We start from the raw sequence: 18,123 nt of genomic DNA, 5'->3' as shown, positions 1-18,123 counted from the left end.
GAGCCTAACTTTAAAAATGTGCACAGGAAATTTAATTTCAGGAGTTATGGCTATTCCTGGGCAATAATTAATTATTTTTCACAGTACTCTTTATTGTCTCTATTTCAATTTTTTTGTATTTCTAATCAACTGTAGATGAAAAATGATTGAAGCAGCTCTTAATATCTCTGGTGAAATCATTTTTTTTTTAATGAGAGAAAAATTATAAATGAACAATTGAGGTTAGCCTATTCATTCCATCCTTTGAAAGGCTTCGGGAAGTTCATTGTGAATGTTTATATATTCCCTGTCTTTAATTTGGGTTTTTTTAGAATTTGATGCTTTGTGATGTTGTTGTGCCTGGGTGTGAAGGTGTTTGTCCATCTCTGGCAATACGATGAGGCACGTGATCTTTTTTATAATCTCCATTCTCTGTATTTTAGTGAGAGTGCCTAAAGGCCTTTTTGGGTATTTTCCAAGAAGACATTTCACACAAGTACAGCTGTATTTGGTTTTTTACTGTTATGATGAAGCCCAGATGATTTTTGAAACTCCTAAGCCTTTTTAGACTTACACTGAAGCCAGTAGAAGAATCCCAAGGCCAGTGAAAATAAATCTGAGCCAGTGATATTTGTATACTTGTATACATATCATCATAGTCATGTATCAACACCTTTGAGACTGGCAAAATATATTACCCCCTGAAAAGACTCCTTATAAGTCACCAAAAATGTTGGATTACCAACTCCAGTGGCATCGGTGAAACATGCACAGCACTTTATTGGAATCACATTTCAATAGCTTCTGCATTTTGGTTTTTCTCTTTCCTTGGGTGACATCCTGTCATGCAGTTTGGAAGACACTGCACTTATGTAAGGCATTCAGCAGCACTGTTAGTCAGGATCTGTCAGTGCTGCATCACCTGGTTTGGCAGTCACTGTTCCCACCTTGAACCATGGAAAGTAGGAATGATCTGTGAGTGAGCTGTGACCAAGCCATCTCTGGACCAAGTTAGCAGGACTTGAAACTGCATAACTAGCTTGACCTACACTAGCCATCATTTCTGAATACTGTTTAGAGCACCCACCTCATGTGCCAGCGTGGCTTACTAGGTCAGGTGCAGCTATGCTGCTGTCAGGACTAGAAGAAACATCCCTCTGTAGAACCCTGAGACCTTTTAGATAGCATGAACTTCATCCTGGGTGTCAATGGGGGATGCAGAGCTCCACAGTCACTTCAAATCATAACAGCATACACTGCTGATACACAAAATCCACTGCCCAACCCTTCAACTCTGCTAGCGCAGCAGAGAAGGTCCACTCAGAAAACTACTTCTTGTTTTTTCTGCATATAGAATGCTTAGATAAGGGGATTTGGCTTAGGCCTATCTATTTTTAGTATTAAATTTACCAGATAATTATCTAGATAAAGAATTAACCTGAGAAAAATGTGGGAAAGAACAATAAAATGTTAAGTGTATTTTGTTTCTTTTTTTTCTGAAAATAATATTTCTTTCCAGAATGACACAGGTGGTCAGCGCAGTCTTGTGAACAAGTGGACAACATTCTTGAAAGCAAGACTTGTGTGCTCAGTAATGGATGAAGATGGAACAGAAACATATTTTGATGAACTAGGTATCACAATAAACATTCCTAAAAATTTCATCTAAACGCTACACCTTGTGCATATTTAATGACTGATTTTCATTCTGTTTCTTTGTCAAGTTGCTAACAGTGAAATCATAGCACTAGAAGTCCATGACAAAATTCCCCTTGCAGTTTTATGACAGCAAAAGAAAAATATTCTTCATAAGTCTCTCTGTGTATTTATCATTACCTTTGAAGTAAAGGTTATTAATCTTGACTATGTAAAGCAATGATGTATGTAAAGAATGAATATTTGGAAGGAAGCACCTCAGTGACACTCTTATTATTTTGCTATTAGCTTGGATTACAATAGAGGGTATTTAACGTCCCTTTGAAACTATTTCTTATATCACTGTGTAACACACAGCCTTTCCATAATGCATTTTTTCTATTTTTTGATCACAGTGTAGAGTCCTCAGTTTGGTAATTCAAGATAATGCTAATATATCTCGTTACTGGCACCAACAATAGCACTATCCATAAATGTAATTTCTCAGGAATTATTCAGTCACTTAAATTTTTGTTTCAACATGTAAAGTACTGTAAATATTCAATGCATAATCTATATAGCAATCACAAGAGTTTTCTTTTCATGAAGGAATTAATAGTTGCATATCTTGATACCTACATGGAAAACAACATTACCAGAAAGTTTCAAATTCTATATTTTCTGTAGATGAGATGCACGAAATCACAGTTCTAAATTCAGGTATCGGAAGATTTGGTATATGCTTTACTATAAATAATATAAGCAGCTAATGTGCCCTGCACTGGATCTGCATCTTGTTCTGAACTTCTCTCCATTGTATCCTTTCTCTCTTTTCTTGACTGTTATTCCTGATTCCCACCATAGCAAATGGGGTTTGGAGTCTTTTTGAGTTTATATATTGACAACTTACTTTGGTTCAAGGTTTCAGTGGAACCTGACTGGGCCTGGGAGCATATCTAGCTTGCTCTAGCTCGGAGTGTGCAAGGTGCTTGGAGGACTGATTTTCTGAAGTTCACAGTGCCTCAGCACTGCCACAGCAGCTCATCTTTCAGAACTGTGATTTACCAACCCCCTCCTCTTCAACAAAGCAGTAGGATAACTGCTTTTAGCTTCTTGTATGACAAAATGTAGGACCACAGTGAATAGGAGACAATGCTCTCAGCGTGGGCTCCCAGCACAATTCCCTAGCAAAGAGGAAGAATACAATCACAGCTGGAAATTCAGAAAACTAGGAGAGAGCAAACACATGCTTCTGTGTTCATGTATAATGCAGGAGAGTATAACACTTCCAGTTCTGCATGGTGAAGTCTTTTGCTTTTGACATATTGAAAAGAATATTTTAAAAATTCAGTGGGTTAAATGAAAGAGCCACATAAATTAATGGAAAGCTAAAAAACGTATTCTGTGATAACAAGCTGAAACAGTTCAGTCTTTTTTGTGTTGTAAATTAAGTTTAAGAGGTAGAATGATTACAGTTATTAAAAACATTTGTAAGGAGAAACTGTCAGATATTAAAGTAGTTTTCACTGAAGTGTAAAAAAAATCAGAGGATCAGAGGTAATAGTGGGTAAATTCATTTCAGTGAGTAGGTACAGTGCAGTAAATAAATCCCTACACAACAGGAGGCGGGAGGTTTACATCTCTCACAGTCTTTACTGCAAAGCTGCCTGACATTCATATAATGTTGAAAATGTGCTAGTGAGGGCACTCCAGTGTGTTCTGGACAATAAAACACCTAATTTCCCTGTTTTCGATTACATCCATATATGGGAGCTCTTTGTCTTTAACCTACTGCAACTTTAATGTTTTCCTACTGCTAAACAACCTGCTGAAACAAGAAATAGCTGAGAAAAATGTGTGACATATATCCTGAATGTATTTGAAAGTCTTTGCCTTCTATCTCCATAAGGCTAGAGGGCATGGAGTTAATTTCCAAATTTGTTTCTGAATGTTCAAGTGTTAGATTTATGCATATATGGTCTGTTCATATGGTAAGTCTCCTTTTTCCCAGTCAAGTCTCAGATAAAACTACTGTTTAGTTTAGGAGGAATAAAACCAACAATTAATCTGGAAAATAACGTTTTTCTTACTATTCCATATGTTTATCTTTCTTACAGAGGATGTATTTCTCCTAGAGACAGATAACCCCAGAACAACACTCGTGTATGGAATTTTTACAACATCGAGGTAAACACGGAGATTTGAAAAAAATTACCTGAACTGCCTGATTTTCTGTATGAAAACTAACTGATATTTTGTGGATGAGGCTGTGCTGGGCAATTTTGTGTGTCTGCTGCAGCTGTGGTTTGCATGCAGGAATCTCAGTATCATTGCTGTTGGTATCTATGCCAGAGCTATGCTTCTTGGAGCAAACTGCTTCCTGACACACTGTCAGCTGCCACTGGGAAAACATTTCCGTGGAGGGCCACTTGTCACTGCTCAGCAGTGGAAACCTAAATGACTTCAACACAGTGAACTCATGTGGCATCTGAGAGCGCTTAACACCTCCTGAAGAACATCCAGCACCCTGGAGGATCAAACCAGGAATTCTTACATGAATTCATACAAATCATTTCCAGTCTCTCAGCTGGCTAATGATCACAGAGATGGCAAGTAACCCTATTGGCTTCAGTTGGCTGCAGAAGGACAAGCCTACGTGGCATTTGGTCACCTCCTTGCAGCTCCCATTACCAGTCAGTTGTATTCACTTACTGTCTGGTTTGGAAAGCATTTACTGAGCTCCCAAGGATGGTGAAAGCACTAGATACGGCTTACTATGCTGAAACTCTCCACAAAGACAGACTGACAGATGCACCAACAGATTCTTCCACCTCTACCTTTATTTTTTTATTTTTCCTCTTGCCCTCACTACATAGTTTCAACATAGAGTAAAATTGGTTACTATCCCCTGATTTCTGATATGCTACCCTTTATTATTTAGTTGTTATTTCTTACATTCAAAGAAGTCTTCTGGTTGTTTGGGGTTTTTTTTAAGTTTCTATTTAATTGATTTGATCAAATTAGAAAATTATGTAATTTATTATTAAGAATTCCTTTAATGGCTATTTTTAGTAAAAAAATCCTTTCAGATTTTTTTTCTCCAGTAGACTTCTTTCCCCAGGATATAGGGGTCTGCTTACTCAAATATATAAATATGACAGGAGAATGTGGTTCTGTGATATTTAATTGGGGAAGAAAAGCATCACATAACTTGTAAACTTAGGTGCTGTCCATAATTCCTACCTCACAAAAACAGAAAAGAACGAGCTTAGGTTTAGTAGTAAAACCACACTTACCATTATGTTGAGGGTGCAGCATGACTGATCTGGAAACACTTGTACCTAATTCTGGTATTTCTCAGTGAAAATGAAGTTTGAATCACAGGACCATATAAGGTGACAAAAAAAAGGAAACTTCACTTTTTCCAGGCTCTCAAGCTATTTTCTCTCTCTACTGAAGTTTTTAGACTTGCATTTCTGTTATTGTGAACCACACGGTCTATTCTTGCTTTATTTTTGTTCAAGTATAGTTAAATACAGAAACCATATGGATTTTTTACTCCTTAATAGTTCCTGTATCTTCATCTCTGTAGACTTCCAACTCATAACAGTAGCAAGAGAGAAACATCAGAGGAAGTAATAACTACTAGTATTTTTATCTAAATCATACAGAAGGAAACCAAGCAATACTGAACTAAATTATTTTAGTGTCATAATATGCTGTAAATCTAACATAAAACATCTGGAAAGACTAAATGTATTTCTCAAAATCTATTAATACCTAGTAAAATTTCCACACATACCATAATCCATCTAAAAGGTTCATTCTACTAATCCATATATAGCTGAGAGCAATGAGGATTTCACTTTTGCTGTTTATACATTATGTATAATGTTTTCAGAATTTTTTGTGGAATGTTTTTTCTTCTTCAATTGAAAACGGTTACTTGGATTATCTTCATCCTACAGTTAACACCAGGCATATTTTAGACTGTCTGGAGTTTCCACTTTTTAAAAATAAATATCACAAGTCTTGCATGCAGTAAGAAGAAAAATGAAGGAGTTCATTCACTGTAGTCAGCCTTAGCATCAATCTGGAAATTTTTCCCTTCATGCCCTTCATCATCATGGGGTGATGGAGACCATTCAGGGCTTGTGCTTCCTGGACTCGTGGCTGAATCTTGAGCAGTGGGAAGAACATGCCCTTTTCTTAGGCAAATCACTTGGATGTCCTCAGGAAGCTTCAAACTTGAGTCTTCATAAGACCAGTTTTATGGGATTTGAGGACTGTATAGGAGTAATTCTTTTACAGCTGCATCATGTCCCCATTTTTTTGCAAAAAAGCTGGAACCTGATTATAATAATCCAACCCATTGTAATTGCTCTGGATGTTTTGATTAATATTTTAGCTATGTATTTTAGGAGGTTCATGGAGGTCCTGTGGTTAATATACTGGTAGGGAGTTCTGGAAACCTGTGCTGAGCTTGGCAGTACAAAGTTTATAAAGCTCCTGCCTCACTGAAGTCAGCAATATTTTTGCCATTGATTTAACTGGAGCCAGATTATATTTCTTCTATATTTAGCATTAGGAAATCTTCTTATTGCACCAGTAGGGTAGTGCCTGCCTCTCTCTTTTTTCAGTTCACTGTTCAGAAAGGTGCTAAGTTTTAAGAAGTTGTGTTGCATATTGGGCAGCTAGATTAGTTGATTTTAAATGTTTTTAGTCCATATAAAAGCAATAAATTGTATAAAATATTATGTTAGAGTTATCTTTCATCATTGAACCATACAAAATTTTGGATAAGCTATAAAAAAAGTTGGTAGATGGCAGTGCTAACTTTTTCTTGTCTTCCAGCTCCATATTTAAAGGCTCAGCCGTGTGTGTGTATCATCTGTCTGACATTCAGACTGTGTTCAATGGACCATTTGCACACAAGGAGGGCCCAAACCACCAGCTGATTCCATATCAGGGCAGAATTCCATACCCACGACCTGGCACCGTAAGTACAAAGATGTTTATTCAGTCTTGCCAATTGCTTGTCTTTGTTTAATGCATAAATAATTATTATTTATTCCAGGAGAAAAGTCTGTATGTGACTGTGACAGTTACAATTCAGAACTATTTTATTTGCTTTTCACTTGCCTACAAATCCAAATGCAAATCACATAGTGTTTGGAAATCTAGAAAGAGTTAAAACTCATGTAAAATGTTAATTGTTCTTTCTCTTTCTCTTCAAAAATGGTAAAAATTGGTTCATTAGGTGATAGTCTTCTTGTTTGTATGTGCATTTCCATTTTGTGGGTACATTTGAGCAAAATGTAGCTAAATAAACAAGCATGCAAAGACAGCATTGTTAGTGTGTTCCACACCCTGGATCCAAATGCTGTCTTCTGTCTGTATGAATTTTCTTTATTTCTCCAGTCTTGCACCTCTACTGAGATGCTTAGGAGATGTAGTAGGAGGCTTAGAGAACAAGGTTTCTGAGACTTGACTAAGTCATACCCTGCCAGTTTCTGAATCTTAGAAGAGAGGCTTAGAAATAAATGCATTTTCTTGCCGTTCAGTTCGCCGTAGTCTTCCTTTTAAGAATGCTTTGCATGCCTTGCTTTCAGGACTTTCTTTCACTGTATCAGGGGTAGTAATAATCTTCGATAAATTCTGTACACAATTAGAGCTAGCTCTGTTTCCAAGTTATGTAAAATATCTCATGAAATATTTTAAAGAAAACTTGTTAAATATTTAAAGAAACTATTGTTTCTTCTTACTTTTCACCTTCATGACATATAAAAATTGCTGTTTATGCACTTATTTATTTATTTATTTACTTACTTAACTATTCTTAATTTATATTTAGCAGAAATGTGACATCTGATATTTCAAAGTTTAATGAAGAATGTATGAACTTTCTCTAGAATTGTCTCTGAATACATATTTGCTAAATGAAGTATGGTAATGTGAGGGTGTGTTGACTCCTATGAAATCTTACAGTTTCTCAAGTATCAGAACTAAATCAGTATGCAGAGAATCATAAGTTATCTCTCAACAATGCAGTCATACTTTTTTTAGATCAACACTTTGTTGCTTTTCTATTCATCACAGGAAATTAAATTTCATTTTTATTTTTCCAGTCCCTGTGAGAATCTTTAACCATATCACTATTTCAGTCTGATTTGTCTCTGTGCTGCAAAATCTTGTTCTTTTTCTCTCTTTCTCTCTCATTCATGGAATAGCTCAGATACATTGAATAGCCCTCCCTGTTCACACAATTCTTCATGACATTTTAGTGCAGTTGTTGCTGGCTGTAAGAGTTAGGACTTTACATTCCCAGATCTCTAGAATTGACTAATCAATACCTGACATTCTACCAAGGTCTAATGCTAGCATTAGTCTTTCCTTGCAATTAATTCATAGAGCTCTAATCTAATGCGTTCACTGAGGCTCTAACAAAAAGACCCATTTAAACAGGAAGTTTCACACTCTTGTGATTAGTCACATTTCATAGTTTCTTGCTGCTTCAGAGTATTTTGTTCATATGTGTTTCCTCAACCACTGCCATGTTTGTCTTGGTTCACTTCATAGAGGCTTCTGAGGTATTCCAGATGGGCTTAAAGTTGGAAAATGCAACAGAAAGGGGGAAAAAAAAAACAGATTTGGATTTAACATGGTGAAAGAAATCATCTACTGGATAGATAATTTCTGGAATGTGTAAATTTCCAGATATGCTGATAAGCCCTGAATTTGAACATAAATTCTTAGATCATAGCTCATGGAGATTCTTTTAGATGACCATTGCTGGTTTTTTGGATCACTGGCTTTTCTGTGCTTCCTCATGATTCAGCCACAGCACAGTATCCCTAAGTCATATTTTCTAAGATGGAATTTCTTTGGTTTTGCTTTTATTTCACTGCCAAAAAAAATTTCCATTTTTCAATGTGTGCCGCAAACTTTATTTTTCACTTACAGCAAATCATCTCTGAAAATCGAGACATGGGGATTTTTCACCGCTCAGAATTTGTGCTCAAAGAGTTAACATGATTATCCATGTTTGCAGTCTGTGGGGCTTGATCTTTTCTCTGGAATGTACTTTTTTTGTAACTTCTGGGATGCTGGACTAGACAGTGATGCTTTTTATATGACATGGAAAATCCTACTTTGCAGTTGTCTAAAGAGATATTCATACTAAACCTCTGGATAGAAATGAAAGTTCATCATGTCGCAGTACACTGGATAAACAATGGAAAGGCTTCAGTGCAGCTTCAGTAGGATTAAATAAAGCAATGGGTTCTTTTGGCCATGATCAACTCGGCAGTGTTTGGCTGGCCTTCACTAAATACCAAGGGTTTCTTATTTCTCCACAAGCAAAACTTACTTATGGAAAAAAAAATACATAATTGGCAGCTTGCTACTAAATTCAGTGATGTTTGAGGGTAGTTTCCATTTTTCAGAGTTTACAGAAATAGTTTTTGTACCTACAGCATCTCGCGGAATATGCTGTAAATTAAAGAATTCTGATAATTGATTGTGGACATAAAATTGTGTGGACAAGTTCTTGAATGAGCTGTGAAGGATGCCCATTCAATCCCTGCAGGAAAGGGAGAGCTTATAGGTTTCATCAGCATCATCTTTTGCTTGTCACTGGTTTAGCAAAAGAATTAATTGATTAAAGATGTTTGTTAAAGCTTTGCTTGGAACAATGATATAATGTAAGTTTTTAGGGTCATGCTGGTGTGAATCATAACACAGACATTTTTGCAAGAAGTCACAGACAAAAGTCTTACAACTCCAAGTCATAAATGGAAGGGTTGAAACTATCAGAGAAAGACTTTTAATTGAGCTATGTGAGACAGGAAAGTTTAAGTTGAACTGTTTGTGAAACAGAATCCCTCTTGAAAGGAACTGGGGTCTGGCAGAGCACTACCAAGTAGAATAATCTTGCTAATGATAAATGCAGTTCTTTTTAAAGCATTTGTTGCTAATCTTAACAGATAGTTCCATACATTTGCTGGAATGTGGATGAATATGCCAGAGAGGGTAGAGCAAGCAAGATAATAAGAATTCAACTTTGTGAGCAATCTTAGAGCATTAACATATAGCATTATTTCTAATGAAAGCCAAAACAAAACCCTTAGTATAAATATGAGCCCAGAAAAATAAATCATCAAGGATGTCAGATGAGAGAAACAACCCATGTCTGAGCTGAGTTGTGGTTCTTCTTCCTGGAGGGAGCTGGTGCCAGAGCAATTTCTTTTAAAGAGTTCCTACCAGAGCTGTTCTACTTTGTATAAATAATTAACTCCTGATTGAGCCAGAAGAGGACTCTAAAGCCTGTGATTAGGCTGAAGGCCCCTCTCTACTTGTTTCCTGGTGTGCCCAGTAAATAGTTTATTGAGTGCACAGTATGGAACAGCTTTTAGCAATGAGAGTAGAACAGGCACTCCTGCCTGTGGTTACGGGGATGCCCCGGAAGGTGAAGAGCCAAATTCTAGCATTCTGTCTCATCAGGTAGGTTGGACACATGACTCACATATCCCCAGAAGTTTCCAAGTCTCTCAGAATATGATTCATTTTATGTAATTTTAGCCATCTAAAAGCAGGGTGTTTAGTCTGAATTACTGACTACAGAGGAAACCTAAGAATAAATGCCTGACTTCAAGAGAGTAGAAGTCAGGTGAGGTAAATCTCTCCCTAAGATACTGGCTATTTTGGATCTGTGGTTTTGACCAGAAACTCCATCCTAGATGTAAGAGTGGCCCTCGTCAAAATAAACAAATTTCCATCAAGCGCTTTTTATTGAACAAATCATTTTCCAATTGGAAAAATACTGTGTTGAAACACTTCTGAATATCTCCAGTATTCTGAAGGGAGTTTCTTAGCTCAGAAATATGGTAAGGGGAAAAAATGAAAGCTCAAGAGCAGCAATAAGAAGTGAAGTAGTGGTAGCTGGAAAAAAAATCAAGTAAATTAACATAGGTACATCCAGAACTTTGTACCAATTACTGACATAGCTCTGATTTCTTCACAGTTTCCTGTTAGTTTCAAACTCAGTAAAGAGTTGAGTTTTCTAAGATTGCTTTTATTTACTCATGAGGCCCAGAATACCTTAGGGATGATTATTTGGATGGTGCTTTATTATATTTAAAGAAGCATCCAAAGTGTTCATGGACTTCAGTTACTTCTAAGGCATAGGGGAAAGTATAGACAGCCTTTTCAGAAATAAATAAGTTGTTATGGGACTCCCTCATCAACTCCATATTATTGTTCTTTCAAATGAAAATGAGTCACAGGCCCTTTCATCATCTTACAATCAGCATAATGACAAGAGGGATATTGGCCAAATTACAATTAAGTATTAGATTTTGTCTTCTGCCTTTGTACTAATTCTGTAAAAAAATGCAAAAGTTTGGTATCTTCCCATACCAGTCTCTTGAGTTTTGTTGTGGTGTTTTTTTCTACAGGCTGTTTAGAAGTCTAAAACATGTAGAAATATGTTCAGAAGTACAGATCTTTGCCATCAAGCTGAATTTTAAAAGTGCAAAAAGATGTTTTGGTTTGTTTTATCAGAAGTGACGAGTGTTCACAGTGTAGCTATTCAACACTTCATTCCCCTTACTGGAATATAGTAACTTTTGGCCCAAGTTTGAAGTGATTTTTGGGGAATTTCCTTTGTCAACTATCTGTGCAAATGTATAAATGATCTGGAGATGAAAACTCTCTGAAAGATGCACTGTTCATCATTACTGTGTTTCTTACAGTGTCCAGGAGGAGCCTTCACGCCCAATGTGAGGACAACCAAAGAGTTTCCAGACGATGTTGTGACCTTCATTAGGAATCACCCTCTGATGTTTAATCCCATTTACCCAGTGCACAAGAGGCCTTTAATCATCCGCATCGGGGCTGACTACAAGTATACAAAGATTGCTGTGGATCGAGTGAACGCTGCTGATGGAAGATACCATGTCTTGTTTCTTGGAACAGGTAAGACAAATTTGGCAGCATTCATTTTCCTCTGTTGCAATGTAATCTGCAATCAACTCTGATTTTTACAATTTACAGCTTTCAGAAATATTTGTTTAAAGTTTGCAATCTAGAGGAATGATACAGAAATCCATTAATTATTTTCTCTTTACTTTCTCTACATGTTCCTATTTACTATAGACATCAATTATGTCCAAGAGATACAATGTATTGATCTTGATTTTGAGACAAAAAAACAACACCAGCGTATATTTTGTTGTATCTAAATTATAATACTTCTCTTGAATGTTTTGTCTGCAGTATGATTCCACATTAGATTTTGATGATCTCTAACACGGAAAAAAATACCAAAATCTAGCTTTATAGTTTTTTATACTCTCATTATCATTATTTAGTATATGCTGTGTAAAATACTTCTGAAGAAATACACGATCTGATCAAGATGTTGCAAAGGGAGAAACAACTCCCCCAGAAAGCAGTAATAATATGGAAGTACTTAACAGAGAAAAAGAAACAAATGGTTGGAGTCCTAGCAGTAGTGGACACAGAGAACTTGATCCAAGTATTCTAATATAATTTCTAATATAACCTATATTTTGTTTTTACACCAAATTTGAGTCTGGTGTTATGCATCTGAAGTCTGCAAGGCACAGGTTAAGAGATTCTTGTACTGATCAATTTTGATTTTTTTAAATATTCTGATATGAATCACACCCTTTAGATTGAAGCAGACAAGTAGAGTGGTACTCTGACTGGACCCTAGGACTCACATCTGAAACTCCCATTGGTTTAACAGGGCATTAGAGATTGATGGGCACAAAGACTAATCTTTTTACTTTTTTTTACTTTCACGTAGAACAAGGGAAGAGAAATCTAGAACAAATATATCTCTGAACATCAGAAAATGATTTCAGAGATGGCTTGCATTGCTTTTATGGTTCACATATTATTGGGGTCCTGATTGTTTTCTGCTTATAGAATAACTGTCTGCCAACAAACTCTCATGTGGCTGGGAATAACCATCTTGTTCTAATAGATTTAGGAAGCGAGTGCTAAAAATAATCTCTTAAGAATGTCAGGCTTCTATAGGGAAAGGGTTAAAAGTAACTTTCTTCACTCTTCTTAGAAAAACCTCTCCAACTATCAAAATCAGCAGGGTGCCTATGTGCCAAAGGAGCCAGCTGCACCCTGTGCTATGTGTGCAGAAGTATATCCAGCAAACAGGTTGATGGAAAGGATTTTTCACTGTATTTGGCTCCTGTTGGGAATACTGTGCCCAGCTGTGGGGTCACTAGTACTAAGAAAACATTGACCTAATGGAGCAAGATCAGTTGAGGGACTGTATGATGTGATGTATGAGAAAAAGGTGAGAAAATGGATTTATTCAGAGAAAGCTAAGGGGAGACCTTAATGCTGTTGACAACTGTCAAATGGGTGGGCACAACTACCTAGTGGGGAAAAAAACAGATGGGGACTCTTCTCAAGGTGCTCAGTGCCAAGGTGAGGGGTTTCAAACTAGTTGCAATGTGGGACAGTGCTATTTGATATAAATTATATATATTTTATCATCAATATAATCAAACAGTGGAAGAAGGATCCAGAGAGGTTATGAATTATCCATCTGCAGAGACTCAAAAGATTCAAAACCCAATAAATACAGCATTGAGAATCCTGCTCTAATAGGACTCACTTTGAGTGTGGGACTGCACCAGATGTCTCTTGCAGGCTACAGGTTTCTGCAGTTCAGTGAAAGGAAAACAAAACCACTCCATTCATGTGAGGTTATGGATGGAGAAAATGAGAAGGGCTAAAGCCCAGCAAGAACGCAATCTGGCTGCTGCTGTAAAAGACAATAAAAAATGTTTCTATAGATACATTAGCAGCAAGAAGAGAGTTAAGGAGAATTTCCATCCTTTACTGGAAACAGTGAAAAGGCTGAAGTACTTAATGCCTTCTTTGCCTCAGTCTTTAGTAGCAAGACCAGTTCTGCAGGCTCCCAGCCCCTGAGTTGGAAAACAGGAATAAGGAGCAGAATGAAGCCTCCATAATCCAAGGAGAAATGGTCAGTGACCTACTACATCCCTTAGACACACACGAGGTCTGGGGGCTGGATGGGATCTACCCAGGGATACTGAGGGAGCTGGCAGGGTGCTCACCAAGCCACTTTCCATCATTTAGCAGCAGTCCTGGCTAACTGGGTAGGACCCAGCTGATTGGAAGTTATGTGATGCCCATCCACAAGAAGGGCCACAAGGAGGATGTGTGGAATACAGACCTGTCAGTCAGACCTCATGGCTGGGGAAGGTTATGGAGCAAATCCTCTTGAGTGCCATCACATGGCATGTGCAGGACAACCAGGGATCAGACCCAGCCAACGTGGGTTTGTGAAAGGCAGGTCCTGCTTGACCAACCTGAGCTCCTTCTATGACCAGGTGACCCACACAGTGCATGAGGGAAAGGCTCTGGGTGTTGTCTGCCTGGACTTTGGTAAAGCCTTTGACACCATTTCCCATGGCATTCTCCTGGAGAAACCAGCTGATCATGGCCTGGCTTGGGAGCACTGTTCACTGGGGATAAAACTGGCTGGAAGCTGGGCCCAGAGAGTGGAGGGGAATGGAGCTACATCCAGCTGGTGGCTGGTCCCCAGTGGTGTTCTTTCAGGTCTTTCCCAACCTAAACGATTCTATGATTCCATGTTTTTCCACCAAACCTTTACCAAGTCTCCACCTGATGTAGAGTAAATGTTTAGTATATGATAAGGCATAGTCAGGGTAATGAATTAATCAAAGAATTTAATAAGTTTTTGATCTGGGTATTTTTGTTTTCTTGTCTGGAAATTGATAAATTAGTTTTAAGGTAAGACTCTCACCTATTTGCAGCTGTTGGAAACTACTAAATTAACCTAATTAGGACAGGGCTTTCTACAAACTGGGTTTCCCGTCTCTCCCCCTTTCCCTCTCCACACCACTAACATAAACTCACATTTTCTGTTTAGTTTAGTTAATGCAGATAAAATTTTTGACTTTGTGACCTGTTAGGATATTTTTTCTCCTTTCCTGCAGAAGTCTTCTTCTACTATAGAAATATCAGAACTGTTGATAGAGAGCATCCCTACTCTTGTTATACAACTGCACAAGAAAACTTGGTAAAATAGTTTTATTTTCTGACAGTTTTCTTCCTTGGTAAATCGCTATGTTTAGTTAAAGTAATACATTGATAGGCTAGTGCAGATCTTTCAAATTAACTTTTTTTCTTTCCCAACGTGTAGTGGCGCCATTGTTTTAAAATGCTCTGTAAGCATCTAATGTTACTTGGAGGCAAATTTTACTAAAGCTTAGTGGAAAAGATTGAGATGTATGTTCCCAGACCATATAGATTGTTACTGTAGCAATAATAGTTAAAGCTGGAAAACTGTTGAAAAGTTGAAATGTCCTTTAAATCACAATTTGATAGTAAGCATTTTAATAACTCTGCAAGAGGTAAACATAAGTAATTTCATTTTATTGTTGGTGATCATCTGACTGATTTTAGGTGATCAATGGGGCCTCATACACATACATGAGCTGTTAAAAACATAAACATACCTGACGTTGTTCTTATGTTAATCCTCCTCTATGTATCAGCACAGGACCCATTATGGATCAGATACAAAAAGTGCAGTTCTTGATACTTCATATTCATTGCTTTATCTTCTTCATTTCACTGGAGACAAGGATCATTTTCTGCTTTCTAGTGAGATGGAGGGCAGGCATTATTTTTCCTGAGCAGGGCACAGGACATTAATACCTTCCAAAGTCTTCCTCCAAAGAAATCGTTGCAATGTCAGTTACTGCATTTCTCAGCCCTTTCAAATAAAAGCGATCAAGTTTCAGCCACTGAGAGGAGAAACTTGTTTTCTTTATTCTCTGCCTTCTGTGAGACTCAGGAGGATTTGATAGAGATATTAAGTGTCAAAAGGAATGCAGAGGGGATTTGCTTTGGTGTCAGTTCATCCCAGCAAATGCAAAAACCACATTGTATAGGAGAATTTCATGTGATAATTTCCTTGGGAGCCTGGAGCCCCACAGCCGGAGACAATGGGACTTGACACCTGGTGACAATTACACTCAGCTCAAATGATGAGTTACTGCTGCTGAACTGAGATGTTGCCAGCCATGTCTGTCACTGTCAGTGACCTGTCTCATGCTTGAAATCAGAGTGTTTTATGTCTTGCCAGATGCAAAGCACACTAAATGTTTAGCTTTTCCTCTCTTCCTCCTCTATAGCCTTAGTAATAAATCAGTTCCTGAATGCAAGTGAAGAATAACAGAAGTACAGAGCTCCGACAACCCCAGCAGTTTTCATCATGTAGCCATGGCACAGGAGGGTATAGGCAGCTCTGTAATTTTTTCACTTTGGTGTGAACTAAATGTAGTGTTTCCTTTGCTCCCCCAGACAGAAGTGCTGTGCTCACAGGAGCTGCTCCATACCCAGAGTTAATGCACTGCTTTTCTCCCTTGCTTACCTCCATAGCAAACAAAATAAATCCCAGGGACAGACATTGTTCTTGTGGCATTCCATGCTTTTCAAGTGATTGCAATCTCCTGTTTTTCCTGTACTTTTACACATGAAGACACCCAAAACACTTAACAAAATTGGCTAGTTTTGTTAGGCCTCCCCTAAGGGATCTCTTCACCCTGTCTGGTGTGAGGTGACTTGGAGTAAGGAGCAAGTCTGGACTGGCAGAGAGCAGTGCTGCAAGAGGAGTACTGTCTACCTACCTTTTCTTCCCAAACAGAAACCCAAGAGATAATTTACTTGGAAAAAATATAATCATTCGTTTGCATATTTGACTAGAGCAATGCTGATGGTTTTTTTTTTTCCCTATGCAATGAGAAATAATATTTTCAGTTCAAGAATTTGGGATTAGAGTTCTGTTTCAATTATTCCATTTCTGTAATGGGGCAGGACTCAGTCCTGAGTTTTTTGGATTCACTCTAGAGTTGTACTGTAATTTGTTTACTCGTTTCAGTTATATCTAAAGAACCTGAGCTTTCAATATTTTGTGATCACCTTTGGTAGATTGTTTTCTATCTGAGTTTTAAGACAGCAGTAAAACACCATGAGAACATATTTGTGAGATTAATATTCATTTATTAAGCATGCCCCCTACTGCTTGTAGCACAAAAGCCTTTGGTCAAAGTACACACAGATTGCACAATCAAAAGATTATTCACAGGGGTTTTTATTGCTCTTGGTGTTATGAAAATATTTAAATGTCTGGGTCAAACTTGGGTACATTAAACAGCTATGGGCACCAATGGGATTTTTTCAGCTCCTTACTATCAAGATATGATATGTTTTTCTGGAAAGAGATCTAAGTTACTGTCATAAAAAGGCACTACAGACTTCAGTGTGGCTTATAGAGATGATTAATTTCAGCCACATGCATCTGATGTGGCGTGAGGTTGATCGATGTTTCTCATTATCTTTTCTTCTCTGATGAAACATTTGTTTTCAAAGTCTGGATGTATTAAGTGCCTCCAGAGCATAAGTTTGTAATATTCATTTTCATGGTGTTGTATGATGGCTGTCTTTTTGGAAAAATAACTCTTGCTGACAACAGTAGCCTCCAGTAATGCAATAGCCAAATGATCTACAGATTCTAACAGAGAGATAATCTGGTCAAAAGAGCAAGCTTGCCTCCCATAGTTTTCCTGGCTGCAGCTTCGTGACTGTGAGCTTGGGAAGATGATGTTGCACAACAGTGGCACAACAGGCGTCAGACACAATTTCCTTCTGCTTCTTGGTCATAGTGCCTGAGTCATTCATAACCTTTCATTGACCTGTTCATCCAAAGTTTCTTCACAGACTTTTAAGATGATATGTAAGTTAAGAGGGCGTACCTCCACCTGCTTCATTTCCCTTGCTCAGTTTTTATTCAAGCAAGCTCACACTGTGTCCCAAAAGATTGACTGAGCAGGAGCTATACAAAACTTTGCCCTCAAGTGTGAGCATTTGTATCTGTCTTTTTGTTCTTTGATGCAGCTTGAATTTTATGAAGTTTCACAGAGATATTATGAGCTGGAAAAAAATTACCCTCATTTGACAGATGAGTGAACTGAGCACAGAGAGGTTAGTGGCCGTGGTGGGAGCTCTGAGTTACAGCAGACACAGAGCGTGGGAACGTGGCTGTCAGCCCTGCCTGCTAACCTGCCACCCTCTCAGGTGCTCTGCTGAGCCTCAACAGAGGCTGTTTTCTCAAACAGACAGATTTCAAACATTCTATAAACCTTTTGCTTTCTTTTTTCTTTGTAAGGTTATTTCTATACACCAAGTTCAACTCAGATAAGAGACCAGAAATAATTAGCTGCTGTTAGGCTGACAGGTAAAACATGGAGAAAAAGTTTTTAGAGGGTCTCCAGCAGTGTCAGACACATCAGGGGTGGGATTACTGAGGGAAGCCTCTCAAAACTCAGAGTAGAGGTTGGTGCCTCTTGCAGTCATTTTTTTATGATGTGGAAAATTTGGGGGTTTTATTTGTAGTTCAGTTTG

General features: G+C 37.8%; 1 protein-coding gene across 1 annotated transcript in view; it reads left to right on the top strand.

Moving 5' to 3' along the window:
• SEMA3C (semaphorin 3C) overlaps nucleotides 1–18,123 on the top strand; it is a 116,197-nt gene that overhangs the window by 78,937 nt on the left and 19,137 nt on the right. Inside the window, exons 9-12 of the mRNA XM_014883459.2 lie at nucleotides 1,499–1,613; nucleotides 3,732–3,801; nucleotides 6,469–6,613; nucleotides 11,367–11,589. Coding sequence (XP_014738945.1) covers nucleotides 1,499–1,613; nucleotides 3,732–3,801; nucleotides 6,469–6,613; nucleotides 11,367–11,589 — 553 coding nt within the window. The remainder of the gene's footprint in view (nucleotides 1–1,498; nucleotides 1,614–3,731; nucleotides 3,802–6,468; nucleotides 6,614–11,366; nucleotides 11,590–18,123) is intronic.

Source organism: Sturnus vulgaris, chromosome 5 (genome assembly GCF_052056855.1).
Source record: "Sturnus vulgaris isolate bStuVul1 chromosome 5, bStuVul1.hap1, whole genome shotgun sequence".
NCBI classification, from domain to species: Eukaryota; Metazoa; Chordata; class Aves; order Passeriformes; family Sturnidae; genus Sturnus; species Sturnus vulgaris.
The sequence above is the reverse complement of the archived record's forward strand: the minus strand, read 5'-3'. Positions and strand labels throughout refer to the sequence as shown.